At 49.5% G+C, this 13,346-nt stretch overlaps 1 protein-coding gene across 1 annotated transcript; it reads right to left on the bottom strand.

Annotated features, from left to right (window-relative positions):
* Positions 1 to 285: 285 nt before the first annotated feature.
* On the bottom strand, positions 286 to 12,576 carry C18H19orf81 (chromosome 18 C19orf81 homolog). The gene is made up of 5 exons (XM_086354070.1): positions 11,425 to 12,576; positions 3,286 to 3,358; positions 3,062 to 3,182; positions 1,821 to 1,960; positions 286 to 649 (listed from the first exon to the last, which is right to left on the bottom strand). Exons 1-5 carry the CDS (start codon positions 11,960 to 11,962, stop codon positions 454 to 456), a joined length of 1,068 nt encoding a protein of 355 aa, XP_086210196.1. The 5' UTR covers positions 11,963 to 12,576; the 3' UTR covers positions 286 to 453.
* Positions 12,577 to 13,346: the final 770 nt, after the last annotated feature.

The following is a 13,346-nucleotide window of genomic DNA, read 5'->3' as shown; positions in this document are numbered from 1 at the left end:
GAGAATTGTCTTCCAAGGGGGGGTAGGAGGAGGAAAAGGAGGGGGGCTGATGAGGACGTCTGGTTCTCGCTGGGACAGGGATCGCACGCGTTCAAATCCACGGCGCCCGGGTCTTCCCTCTCACGAGCCTCGGAATTCACCCCTCAAGGGATTGCGACCCAGGCGTCCATTCGCAGGGACTAGGGGAAGACAAGGGAGGCGGAATTATATCATGGGGGTTCGTCCCTACCCCCCATCACCACCCTCCCCCTGACTCCCCACCAAGATTTTGCAGAGAGAAATGGCTTTTGTACCAGGTCATTCTTTATAATTAAACTCACAGTATCCACCCCCTCGAGCCGACCCCGCCTCCTTCCTGGGGAGGCAACTCCCCTTTTCCTCTGAGGTTCCCGGTGGGTAGCCCGAGCCAGAGGGGCGGTGCGCAAGCGCAGCCGGGGCCCGCCCCCCTAAATGTCAGTCTTCCTCGGTCGGCTCCGCCCCCAGAGCCTCGAGCATGCGCCGTCGGACCAGGGAACGGCGCAGGTGCAGGCGGTAATCGCTCAGGAGCAGTTCGTCGTGGCGCACGAGAGGATGCAGGTTCCCACGGAGTCGAAGCCCCGAGCGCAGCAGGCGCGAGCGAGTCTGGAAGTCCGTGACCATGATGAGCCACCTGCGAGGGGAAAAGGCCAGAGGGAGAGGAGCGGGGCGGAGACGGAGGGGGAATCGCTAGCGGCCCCAGCCCCGCTCCTGGTTGCTGGAGAGTCCTTGCCTGATCCCTGAGTTCGTTTACCGACTCGTCCCTCAACCTGTCGCTGCGTCCCTAAACTCGCCAGGCCTGCACTCTCGTCGGGGCCAATCTGTTCTTCGACCCTCAGGAGGGTCAGTCTAGGCTCTGTCTTCCCTGAGCCTGGTTCTGTCGAGGCTCCATATTTCTAAACCGCCACTGCACTGGCTGCCTCGCCCCTTCAGTGCTGCTCTCAGGCCTGGTCCCACCCGCCACCAGACAGTCTAGACCCACGGGATCACTCTGACCCCGCCCTGCAAGGTGCTCAGGCTCATAGCTGCTGTCTCGTGTTCCGACCCCACTCCTCGGTCTTGCGCATCCCCGTCACCACCTGGGTCACTGAAAGTCTGGCTCCTCTCTCCAGATCCCGCCTTCTTTTCCGATCTCACCTGGCCCTGCTCCCCCACCGCACCCACTCTCGGCTTCGCCCCTTCTAGGCTCCCGTGTGGGTGCATACAAAGTCGTTTCAGTCGTGACCGACTCTGCTCCCTTATGGACCGTAGCCCATCAGGTTCCTCTAGCCCGCCAGGCTCCTCTGTCCATGAGATTCTCCAAGCAAGAATACTGGAGTGCGTTGCCATGCCCTCCTTCAAAGGACCTTCCCCACCCAGGGATGGAACCCGTGTCTCTTACTTCTGCATTTGCAGGCGGGTTCTTTACCGCTAGCGCCGCCTTTCAGCCAGGTAGGGGTCCTTCTGGCTACCACAACCTTCTCTGGGCGCTCCAGGCCCCGCCCCCTCACTATCGGTCCCCTCCCTGCCCCGCCCCTTGATGCGCTTCCTGTTGGCCCGCACCTCCTGGCCACGCCCACCCAAGGTCTCCGCCCCGCCCCGCCTCTCTCAGCCCTCACTCCCGGCCCCGCCCTCTCACTAACTGTCCCTTCCCCACCCCGCCCCTCACTGCGCTTCCTATTGGCCCACACCTTCCGTTAGCTCCCGGCCACGCCCACCCAAAGTCCCCGCCCCGCCTCTCTCCGCCCTCACTCCTGGCTCCGCCCCCTCATCGTGTTCACGGCGGGCCTATCACTCCAGGCCCTTCACCCGCGCCAAGGACTCACCGGTCCCGGCGTCCAGCAGTCCCACAGATGACGTTCATGTTCTCAAAGCGGATGCTGCTCACGCGCCCACTCTCCATGGCCCCAGGGAACTCGGCTTCCAGGGCCTCCAGCACCTCCACGTGGGTAAGGTCCTCTTCAGGCTGGGGATGTCGGGGACACCCGAGTTAAGTTCAGGTGCAAAAGTCCCCACCCTAGACCCCACCTGCAGAACCTGCCAGAGCGAGGAGGAAAGGAATTTTTCAGGTAGAAAAGCATCTGCTGCCATTCTAGGTCATTCTCAGAAAAACAAAATCAATCCTCACCAAGCCGATTTGCCAAAAGTCAATGAACAGTCGGCTAAATGATTCACCAGTTGGCCAACTTTGCCTATCTATTGAAAACTTTTCCAGCAACCTGCGTTGGATGGTGAGGTTTTGGCAGCCCTTGAAGATTTCCGCAAGGATTTAAGCTGTACATTTTTCCTTTTATAGTCACATTAGCATTTTAAGGACTGTTACTTTGTCAATAAATAGGGATCGTAGGGGAGGGTTTGACATCTTGTCAATCTATTTAACATTCAGAAAACACATTGATCACTAACGTTTCAGTCTCAGATTACCGTGTGGAGGGTGATACCATATGTCATATATAAAATTGCCAAGAAGCTACAATGAAATCAAGAAATTGGTCACCTCCAGGAAAGCAAGCCTTGGGTGTATATGTTGAGTGGCAGAGGTGGGGATGGGGTTGTTTCATGTTCAAAGACACAAAGAAGAGAAGCAATGGAGTGTGGATTGGCCTTGTCAACAAGAACGGTGATCCCTACGTCAGGGTAAAGTGACACAGATCAGCTGAGGGAACACTCGAAGGCTTGTGCCTGGCAAGCCTCATTTAATTCTCAAATTAAAGGGTGACACCTTAATAGCTACCTCTGCTGAAGCAGGAATGGCCACAGAAACCATACATGGCGTAACCACTTCGCTGAATCTGTCAAACACCTAAGCTTTTTTAAAATGAATTTCTGCACTATCTGTCCATTTTACAGATTTTCCTAGTAGACAGGTTAGCAGGATTCCCCCTGTCCTCTGTCTCCCTTCTCTCCGCCTCTCTCAACGATGGCCCCTTTGACAAATTCACAATTTATTTTCAGCCACTTATCCTGGTGCCAGGCCCTCAGCTGCTAAGCTGCAGAGCTTGGATTCAAGTCCTGTCCACCGCCCCAGCAGGGATCTGGGGTAACGGGCTTGGGGAGGGCCACTCACTGAGGTCTCCATGCACAGACAAAGCGGCTGAGCGGCAGGCGGCATGGGAAACTTCCGGATGCACGGGAGCTCTCGGTCCAGCGCCTCATATTCTGCAATAACCTGACGCAGATACTGTTTCCTGGGAAAACAGCCAGCAGACAGGGACCTCCCAAGGTCAGAGGTCGATGCCCTCGCGCTTAGAGAAGCTGAGGTCAGAAATCACGGGGCCAAGGACCACTCACGAGGATTTGACAGATCTGCCCAGGCTCCGTGCCTGCATCTCCTCTGGGGTCTCTGGGTCCACAAGGAGCGCTCCTGGGGATGGAAAACCCAAGTACGTCGGTTGCCCTGAGCACTCCTCACACCTTATTCTGCTTAAATGGCATCACCGAGTGACTGGCCATGCCACTCCCAGGATAGCTCCTCTGCCAGTTATTTGGCTGTTGTGTCTCAGCCCGATTCCACCTGCCCCACCCAGCTATGGGATACCCCAGAGCTGGGACTCGCTACTAACCCCATTTCCCTTCTGACTTTTGGGGTCCCCTTAGACTCTGCCTAAAGGGGGCGCAAGAGGGAGACTGCAAGGCAGGAGGAAAAGGAAGGGACCTGCCCCTTTCTGCTTCCTGTTCCAGTCATCCCAGCCTGGCTCCTTCACCGCAGCAGTATTTGAATCCGGTCTGTGGTTTCTCCAACACCCTCAGAACTGCCCTCCTGATTGGAGCTTGATAACAGCTCTCAAATCTGAGCTCTTCTCCACAACCCCTTTGTCAGCTAATTGGTCTCTCTTATGGCCAACTGCTGGTTGCCCCACATAATCCATTTCCTCTTCCTCTTTGCGACCCTATGGACTATAGCCCGCCAGGCTCCTCTGCCCACGGAATTCTCCAGGCAAGAATACTGGAGTGGGTTGCCAGGCTTTCCGCCAGGGGATCTTCGCAACCAAGGGATCAAACCCACGTCTCGCGTCTCCTGCATTGGCAGCCAGGTTCTTTACCACTAGTGCCACCTGGGAAGCCCCAAGTCTTCTCTAGCAACATTTTACTCAGTCATTGATGTGTTACCATCTCCTCTATTCCAATTCAGTAGACTGTGTGGTGTACTGGTAAGTGTTTTCTCTCTCTCTCTCAGCGGGCACCAGTTTTCATGGTGTGGGTACTCCCACCCTGACTAATGTTATGGCACCCATGGTTTTAACAGGGCTTCCCTTGTGGCTCAACTGGTAAAGAATCTTCCTGCAATGCGGGAGACATGGGTTCGATCCCTGGGTTGGGAAGATCCCCTGGAGAAGGGAAAGGCTACCTACTCCAGTATTCTGGCCTAGAGAATTTCATGGACTATAAAGTCCCTGGGATCACGAAGAGTCAGATATCGCTGAGCTACTTTCACTCATTCACTCGTGGTTTTAACAACCAGCTTGCAAACTTCCCCACTCAGATCTCGTGAGCTGGGACAGGCTGTCTCCAGCACACAGCTAGGTCCCAGCTCTACTCCTGGCGGTCTTTAGTGTCAGGCTGTCAAGACGGCTCAGCTTGTACCACAGTAAGCCCCCCTCTCTGGTCCTGGTCTTCCCACCTCCCATCTGTTTTAGCAGGGCAACTGGGGTGATCTTTTCCTCTCAGAGGCTCACAAATTTCCAGAGGCTTTCTCTTGCCTTCAGGATAAAGTCCTCCCCTGCTATGGGGACTCATTCCTCAATGTGTGGTCTGGGGGAGCCTCTCAGGGTCCCCTCCAGACCTACGGGATGAGAATCTGCATTTTAAACAGATCCCCTTTGAGAACCACCTGCCCTGCATCACGTATGGTCCCTCTGCTGAGCTCTCTGCATTTCTGTCTGGCTATCCTGGCCTCCCTTCCATCCTTCCAATGTAGTAATCTCCTCAAGTCCGTGCACGTAACAATAACTACATGTTTACAGTCCCTTTTGCAAAGCCAAACACCTTTTAAAGTTCTTTCCATTGAATCTTCACAACAACTTCTGAGGTAGTGTAGTTTAACACTAAACTAGAGATGATGTATCAGTTCAGTTCAGTTCAGTCGCTCAGTCGTGTCCAACTCTTTGCGACCCCATGGAGTGCAGCACGCCAGGCTTCCCTGTCCATCATCAACTCCCAGAGCTTGCTCAAACTCATGTCCATAGAGTCAGTAAAGATGCCATCTAAGCATCTCATCCTGTCGTCCCCTTCTCCTGCCTTCAATCATTCCCAGGATCAGGGTCTTTTCAAATGAGTCAGTTCTTCACATCAGGATGTATAATGAACCCAAATGTTGCAATACCTAGCTTCAATCAATATCAATATTTTGCCAATCTTGTTTCATCTAGGCACTTCCCCACCACACAGAGAAGCACAGAGAAGTTAAGTGACTTTCCCAAGGTCACACAGCCCAAGCGATAGAATCATGATAAAAATTGAGCCATCTGGATCCAGAACATGTTCTCAATCCCCCAGTCTGCTGCTTCTCATCCCACTATTGTCTACACAACAGCTTCCTAACTTCTCAACCTCTCTGTCTCTCTCCTTCATTCATCCCATCAGAATAGCATTTTTTGCTACTGTTTCTTGGTTTGTTTTATAATTATTTATTTTGAGCTGTGCTGGCTCTTCATTGCTACATGGGTTTTTCTCTAGTTGCAGAGGGCATGGGCTACTTCCTAGTTGTGGTGCGCAGGCTTCTCACTGCAGTGGCTTTTCTTGTTGTGGATCATGGGCTCTAGCATGCAGGCTTCAATAGTTGCAGCACACAACCTCAGTAGTTGTGGCCCACAGGCTTAGTTGTCCCAGGGCATGTGGGATCTTCCCATGGGATCTCCCATGGGGAGCGAACCCATGACTCCTGCATTGGCAGATGGATTCTTTACCATTGAGCCACTAGGGAAGCTTCAGAATACCATTTTGAAATGTAGATCTGACCACATCACCACCTCCACTTTCCTCAAAACCCTCCCAGGACTTCTCATTGTCTTTGGGATAAATTAAGACCAAGACCACATAGGACCAGACCCTGCTGATGTCTCAAGCCTGATCAGACACCATCGACCTCCTCACTTGCTGCATTCCAGAAACATCACCTTTCTGGGACTTGAACTCTCCATGCCCCACTCCTGCCACAGGACCTTAACACATGCTGTAAATCCACGTGGTGCTCTCTTCCCCCTCACTTAGCTCATCACATCTCCTTGAGCATGTGAAGAGTTCCTGTCTTGAATGCATAACACCATGTATTGGCTGTCATCACAGCTGCATTTTTACATTTATTTCTATGAGTCTCTAATTATAATGTGAACAACATGAGGTCAGGGGCTTGTCTTCTGCTCTTGGCATCTAGCAAACCAGGCACCTTTATTGGATAAAGACTGAAGGGATATAATCATCAAATGCAATATATTGTCTTTGTTTGGATCTTAATTAAAACAAACCAACTGTAAAAAATGAGAGTTTTTAATAATTCAGTTCAGTCACTCAGTCGTTGCGACCCCATGAATCGAAGCATGCCAGGCCTCCCTGTCCATCACCAACTCCCAGAGTTCACTCAAACTCACGTCCATCGAGTCAGTGATGCCATCCAGCCATCTCATCCTCTGTCGTCCCCTTCTCCTCTTGCCCCCAATCCCTCCCAGCATCAGAGTTTTTTCCAATGAGTCAACTCTTCGCATGAGGTGGCCAAAGTACTGGAGTTTCAGCTTTAGCATCATTCCTTCCAAAGAAATCCCAGGGCTGATCTCCTTCAGAATGGACTGGTTAGATCTCCTTGCAGTCCAAGGGACTCTCAAGAGTCTTCTCTAACACCACAGTTCAAAAGCATCAATTCTTTGGTGCTCAGCTTTCTTCACAGTCCAACTCTCATATCCATACATGACCACTGGAAAAACCATAGCCTTGACTAGATGCACCTTTGTTGGCAAAGTAATATCTCTGCTTTTCAATATGCTATCAAAGTTGGTCATAACTTTTCTTCCAAGGAGTAAGCGTCTTTTAATTTCATGGCTGCAGTCACCATCTGCAGTGATTTTGGAGCCCCCAAAAATAAAATCTGACACTGTTTCCGCTGTTTCCCCATCTATTTCCCATAAAGTGATGGGACCAGATGCCATGATCTTCACTTTCTGAATGTTGAGTTTTAAGCCAACGTTTTCACTCTCCTCTTTCACCTTCATCAAGAGGCTTTTTAGTTTCTCTTCACTTTCTGCCATAAGGGTGGTGTCATCTGCATATCTGAGGTTATTGATATTTCTCCCAGAAATCTTGATTCCAGCTTGTGCTTCTTCCAGCCCAGTGTTTCTCATGATGTACTCTGCATATAAGTTAAATAAGCAGGGTGACAATATACAGCCTTGACGTACTCCTTTTCCTATTTGGAACCAGTCTGTTGTTCCATATCCAGTTCTAACTGTTGCTTCCTGATCTGACCTTTAATAATTAGGGAAATTCAAATATATACTAGATTAGATGATATTCAAGAAAAATTTATGAATTTTTGCTGGTTGTAATTAATGGCATGGTAGGTCTGTTTTCTAAAACTTGTTTTAAAACAAATTTGTCCTATTGAATGTCCCCCAAAAAAGTGTGTGTGTGGGTGCCTAGGTGCAACAAGATTAGCAAAATATTGATAGTTATTGAAGTTAGGTATTGGAATGTGTGGATTTACTAAACATTTTCTCTATTTTTGTGAATGTTTGAATTTTTCCATAGTAGAGAAAAATCTTTTAAATTCCTATCACGGATAGAAATAAAATTATATGCCCTGGAAAAGTGTGTGAAATGACTTGGAAAATGACTCTAGCAACATCAAAGTGATATGTTTAAAATGTGAATAAAACTGTTTCTTATGAAATGTGGCATTAGAAATAAAGATTCCTAAATTACAACCATGATTTTAATATATTTGTTTCAATGTATATGCATAACTTAATAAAGGTATACATTTATAAATGAGTACTTATTGAATAATTGAGTAAACATAATACATTCAAACATCAACAGACACCTCCAAGGCCTCCTGTGTGCTCTGAAGGATGATGCAGACAAAGAGATTAATGAAACCTCCACCCTGCCCTCCAAGAGCCTTTGGTCTGGTGGGGAAAGCAGTCACTGTAAAGTGCAGTACTTGCTACAGTGGAGGTGTCAAAGGTGGACAGTCTGGGCACAATCAAGGAAGGCTCCTTGGAGGAGGTGATGTCTACCATGAGACTTAAGGGATACAAGAGGAGTTTGCCAAATAAAGAAATGGCAGAGACCCTCCTCATTAAAAAAAAAAAAAAAGAAGAAGAAGAAAGAAAGAAATTGCAAAGAAAGGGATATTTTATGCAGAGGCATCACAGGGTGTGTGGGTGGAGGACTAAGGTCTTTAAGCAAAAGAGAATATTCCCAGAATTCTCTTCAGGCCCAAAGCTAAGGAGTACTTATTGCAATTGTAGGTTATTAATTATTTGTGAGATAACATGTGTCATGTCTGCCTTCCTTGCATGAGAACAGGCTGGATCATTTCATTCACTACTACAGGCAAACCACTTGGGACCCACAGGCTTTCTAATGGCCTAAGCCAAAATTTGCAACCTGACAAGCTAAAAATGTTACTGGCTCCAAAATACCACAAAGAAAATAGAAAAACTGAAATGAACAAATATTGATCTACAAAATGGGCCAACTGGTCAACTCAATGCCACTCAAATTTTTCTGGAGCTATACATAAAGTTTTGATGCTTTTGAACTGTTGGAGTTCTGTTGGTGTTGGAGAAGATTCTTGAGAGTCCATTGAACTGCAAGGAGATCCAACCAATCAGTCCTAAAGGAAATTAGTCCTGAATTATTCATTGGAAGGACTGATGCTGAAGCTGAAGCTCCTTTAGCCACTTGATGCAAATAACTGACTCTTTGGAAAAGACCCTTATACTGGGAAAGATTGAAGGCAGGAGGAGAAGGTGATGATAGAGGATGGGATGGTTGGATGGCATTACCAACTGACTAAACATGAATTTGAGCAAACTCTAGGCTATCATGAAGGTCGGGGAAGCCTGGTGTGCTGCAGTCCATGGGGTGGCAAAGAGTCGGACATGACTGAAGCAAACTAGCACAGCAGGGAGAAAACGCTTGAGAGTCCCTTGGACTGCAAAGAGATCAAACCAAGTCAATCATAAAGGAAACCACCCCTGAATATTCATTGGAAGGACTGATGCTGAAGCTGATACTCCAATACTTTGGCCACCTGATGCAAAGAACTAACTCCTTGGAAAGGCCCTGATGCTAGGAAAGATTGAAGGCGGGGGCAGAAGGGGATGACAGAGGATGAGATGGTTGAATGTCATCACCAACTCGATGAACATGAGTTTGCGAAAGCTCTGGGTGTTGCTGATGGACAGGGAAGCCTGGCATGCTGCAGTCCATGGGGTCACAAAGAGTCAGACATGACTGAGTGACTGAACTGAATTGATACATAAAGTATACTTATCAGGTGGGTGCCTCAGTCTAGGTTAGAGATGATGTGGGGTGGGGAGGTCTCCAAACAAAAGAGGTTTTCAAAGGCACTAACAGAGACTGGAGGACAGAGAAACTGTCCATTCTGCCACTAGAGCATTTACTGTGCCTAGCCTAGCACCTGGCACAGAGTAGGTGCTTACAGCCAGCACCCAGAAGGGAGACCCTGTCAATGATTTCCATCCTTATCCCTCACTTGAGGAGTGTCCATTCCCCACCCGTGGGAGAGATGGGGAGGGAACCAGGTGAGGCTCACCAATCCCCAGGATCCTCAGAAATATCTCATCCAGTGTAAACCAATGCCTTCGACCCCTACTGCTCATCATAATTACCTGGCAAGCAGTTAAAAACTATAGATGCTAGGGCCCCATTCCTAGAGATCCTGGTTAATTGGAATCTGAAGTAGGATTAGATATAAATTCTTTAAAAACTTTCTCCCACCTGATGCATAGACCCAATGACTAAAATAATTATAATAATTTCATTCTTTTTGCCAGGCATTGAGACAAGAGTGAGTGGGTGCTTAGTGCCGGCCAATGAGATGTGAGGAGAGATTATTTGGAATTCTTAAGATTAAAACCTTTGGAAGTGATGCCTGGAACTTTGGCAGCCATTTGGTGACCATGAGGTATGCAAGCTAGTGTGCAAAAGAAATATATCCCAGACTAAAAACCAGGGAAACAGAAATCAGCTTCTCAATAACATTCACTGAGCTGCTGATCCACCCAAACACAAACCCTGCTCCATCTATAGGCTTCTTTTACAGTGAGATAATGTCTTTCCTATTCTTTATACTGGGCTTTCCACATCGCTCAGTGGTAAAGAATCTGCCTGCCAAGCAGGAGACGTGGGCTTGATCCCTGGGCTGGGAAGATCCCCTGGAGAAGGAAATGGGAACCCACTTCAGTATCCTTGCCTGGGAAATCCCACGGATAGAGGAGGCTGGTGAGCTACAGTTCATGGGGTCGCAAAGAGCCAGGCACAACTTAGCAACTGAACAACAAGAATTCTTTATACTGCCTTAAGTCCAATTCTGTATTACCTGCTAGCCAAATGAATTGTCACCAAGATATTACTTTAGAAATGTTCAATGAGAAAATGAATGAATGAATGAGCTGTGCTAGAGTAGAGCGGAAATAGGCAGCCCTGGAAGATGAGCCTGACAGCTGGCGCAGGCTACATAGGGCCTCAAACACTGGATTGAGGGGCTGGTGCCGTATCCTGGGAGTGATGGGGAACATGGAAGAGCTGCGAGTAAGGGAGAAAAAGGGTTAGTGTTGGGTGTCAGAAAGTTTTCTCTGGAGCTACGTAGGGGATGGGCGGGAGGGAAGAAACTGGAGGCCAGGGGGAGGGAAGAAACTGGAGGCGAGGGAGTTAGGTGGAGAAAGGGTCCATTGGAAGAGGACAAGCCCTGACCTGGGTATGTGGGTATGGGACAGAGAGAATGAGAACGAAGACAGGGTTAGGGACTGATGGCAGTGGGAGGGAACGGGAGTCGGCGGAACAATGCCTGGGGTCTGGATTGGGTTGGTCGTAGGGGGGAAGCAGGGAGAAGGAGTAGCTTCAGGAGAAGATGCTAAGTCTGGTGGTGGAGACAAAAAGTGTGTGAGGGACCAGGGCAGGGAGTCTCTAGGGGCTCATGGCCTCCAGAAGACTTGTTAAGGCCCCAGAGACTCATGGGAAATGTAGTTCCGGGTCCAGACCATTGGCCAGGGATCTGCAAAGGCTCACGGGAAATGGCGGTTTGCGGTCTTAAAGGGTACTGCCTAGTGGGCACAAGATGTTAGGGGTAGCTCTCTCTTTGAAAGGCCAGTAACTCACTCGCGGCCACGCCGCAAGGCAGGCTGTGACACAATGCTCGGATGAAGGCCCTCCACCCCCACGCTTGCGTACAAACTCACAGAGAGTTACCTGCGTCCCTGTGCATGCCTGGGTTGCCCATGGCGGAGGAGCACAGGGGCTCCACCTCCTGTTGCATCCTGGGAAGGCGGGTGAGGGTTGTCTCAGGAGGACGGGGAGAAGCGCTCTGACTGGGCCACCCGCCCCAGCTCTGTCTCCCCGCTGCTTCCTCCCTCTTGTTCTTGAAGCCCCGGGAGAAAAATGTGGACGGCTGCGTCCACATAGGCATCTGGTTTCCTTTCATCTCTGGGACCCGCTGTGTGTCCCAGTTCCTTCTTTCCCAGCTTCCTTTTTCTTCCTCAACGTCTCCCGGTCTCCTCGAGCCTCTTTCCCCACTCCTGTCACTCGCACTGTCTTCCTCATCTGCTCCCCACGTCTCTGTCCCCCTCCCTTCCTCCCTCTTTCCCCATTTCTTTATCCTGACTTCTCCCTGTCGCTCTCCCCATCTCTCCTCTACTCTTTCCCTCGTTTTCTCTGCCCTCTTTCTCCCCACATCTCTCCCCTTCCCTTGTTCCATCTCCCCAGTCTCCGCCATCAGTTTCCCCAACATCGCCCCATCCCCCCATCCCTCTCTGTCTTCATTGTTTTCTGGCTCTCTCTAACCCTATCACCCCTTCTCTGTCTCCCTACCTCTCTCCCCATCTCTCCCAGTCTCCCTTTTCCCTCTTTCCCCATCTCTCTGCTCTCATAGCTGCCTCTGTCGGGCCCCTTGTCCTCCCCTCCTCTGTCATCCCTTTTCTGTTCCCACTTGCCCTCCGCTCATCCCTGTTTCACGCAGGAACTGCTTAGATACAGGCGAGATTCAAACAGAAACTTGGTTCTATATAGGGGAGGGAAAGGTGAGCAGGGGGCCTGGTTGCCATGGTACCTCCAGTGGATGGGGGAGGGGCTGGGAGTGAAGGAGTTTAGCCACAGAGGTGCCCACAGGGCATCTCCTCTTTGTGTCTGCCGAGCTCTCAGCAGGGGAGAGAAGCCCAGACTTTTCCCCTTCTTTTGTCTTTCTCAGTCTGTCTCTGCTTCTCTCCACTTCAACTGGTCGTTGCCTTAACTGTCGGTTATTCCTGCTTGATAAGCATTGGTTCTCTGCTTTTTAGCAGTAGCACCTCGATTTTCTGAGTCACTAATATTTGTGGTGTTGGAGAAGACTCTTGAGAATCACTTGGGCTGCAAGGAGATCAAGCCAGCCAATCCTAAAGGAAATCAGTCCTGAATATTCATTGGGAGGACTGATGCTGAAGCTGAAACTCCAATACTTTGGCCACCTGATTCGAAGGACTGACTCATTTGAAAAGACCCTGATGCTGGGAAAGATTGAAGGCAGGAGTGTTGTAGCCACGCGTTCCAGGAAACAAACTCATGCAGAAAGACGATGCAGATAGTGAAGTGCAGTTTATTACACCGGCGGGCCCAAGGCAGTCTCCTCTTAGCCAAGGACCCCAACCAGTTTTTGTGAAAACCTTATGTACCCTAAGTGTAAGTGCCCAAACCCACCTCCCCAAATTCCCTGAAACTAGTCTGAACAAAGGAAGAGAAAGATACAATCAAAGTTAACCCGTGATTCATATGCCTTAAGCCTAGGTAGTTAACAGTGGACAATTATCAATAGGCCTGTGGTCATACCCCAATAAGCATAATATAATTTATGATTCTATTTGGTTACACAGATAATTAGGGTATTCTTTTAGGCAATGGAGAGTCTAGGTATGAGCCCTGGGGTTCTTCCATCCAGGAGGTCTGGTTTTCCAGTTGGTATGTCGTTTCCATAGATACTGGGCATATAGCTCAAAGTCCACAGTCCGACCCAAGATGGAGTCCTGCTTTCAAGATAGAGCCTGTTCTGTCTGTTTCCTCCTACAAGAGGAGAGGGGGACGACAGAGGATGAGATGCTTTGATGGCATCACTAACTCTATGGATATGAGTTTGAGTAAGCTCC

The sequence above is a fragment of the Bos grunniens genome, chromosome 18 (genome assembly GCF_055505025.1).
Source record: "Bos grunniens cultivar Pamir isolate PY7600 chromosome 18, Bosgru_T2T1.0, whole genome shotgun sequence".
Lineage (NCBI taxonomy): Eukaryota > Metazoa > Chordata > Mammalia > Artiodactyla > Bovidae > Bos > Bos grunniens.
The sequence above is the reverse complement of the archived record's forward strand: the minus strand, read 5'-3'. Positions and strand labels throughout refer to the sequence as shown.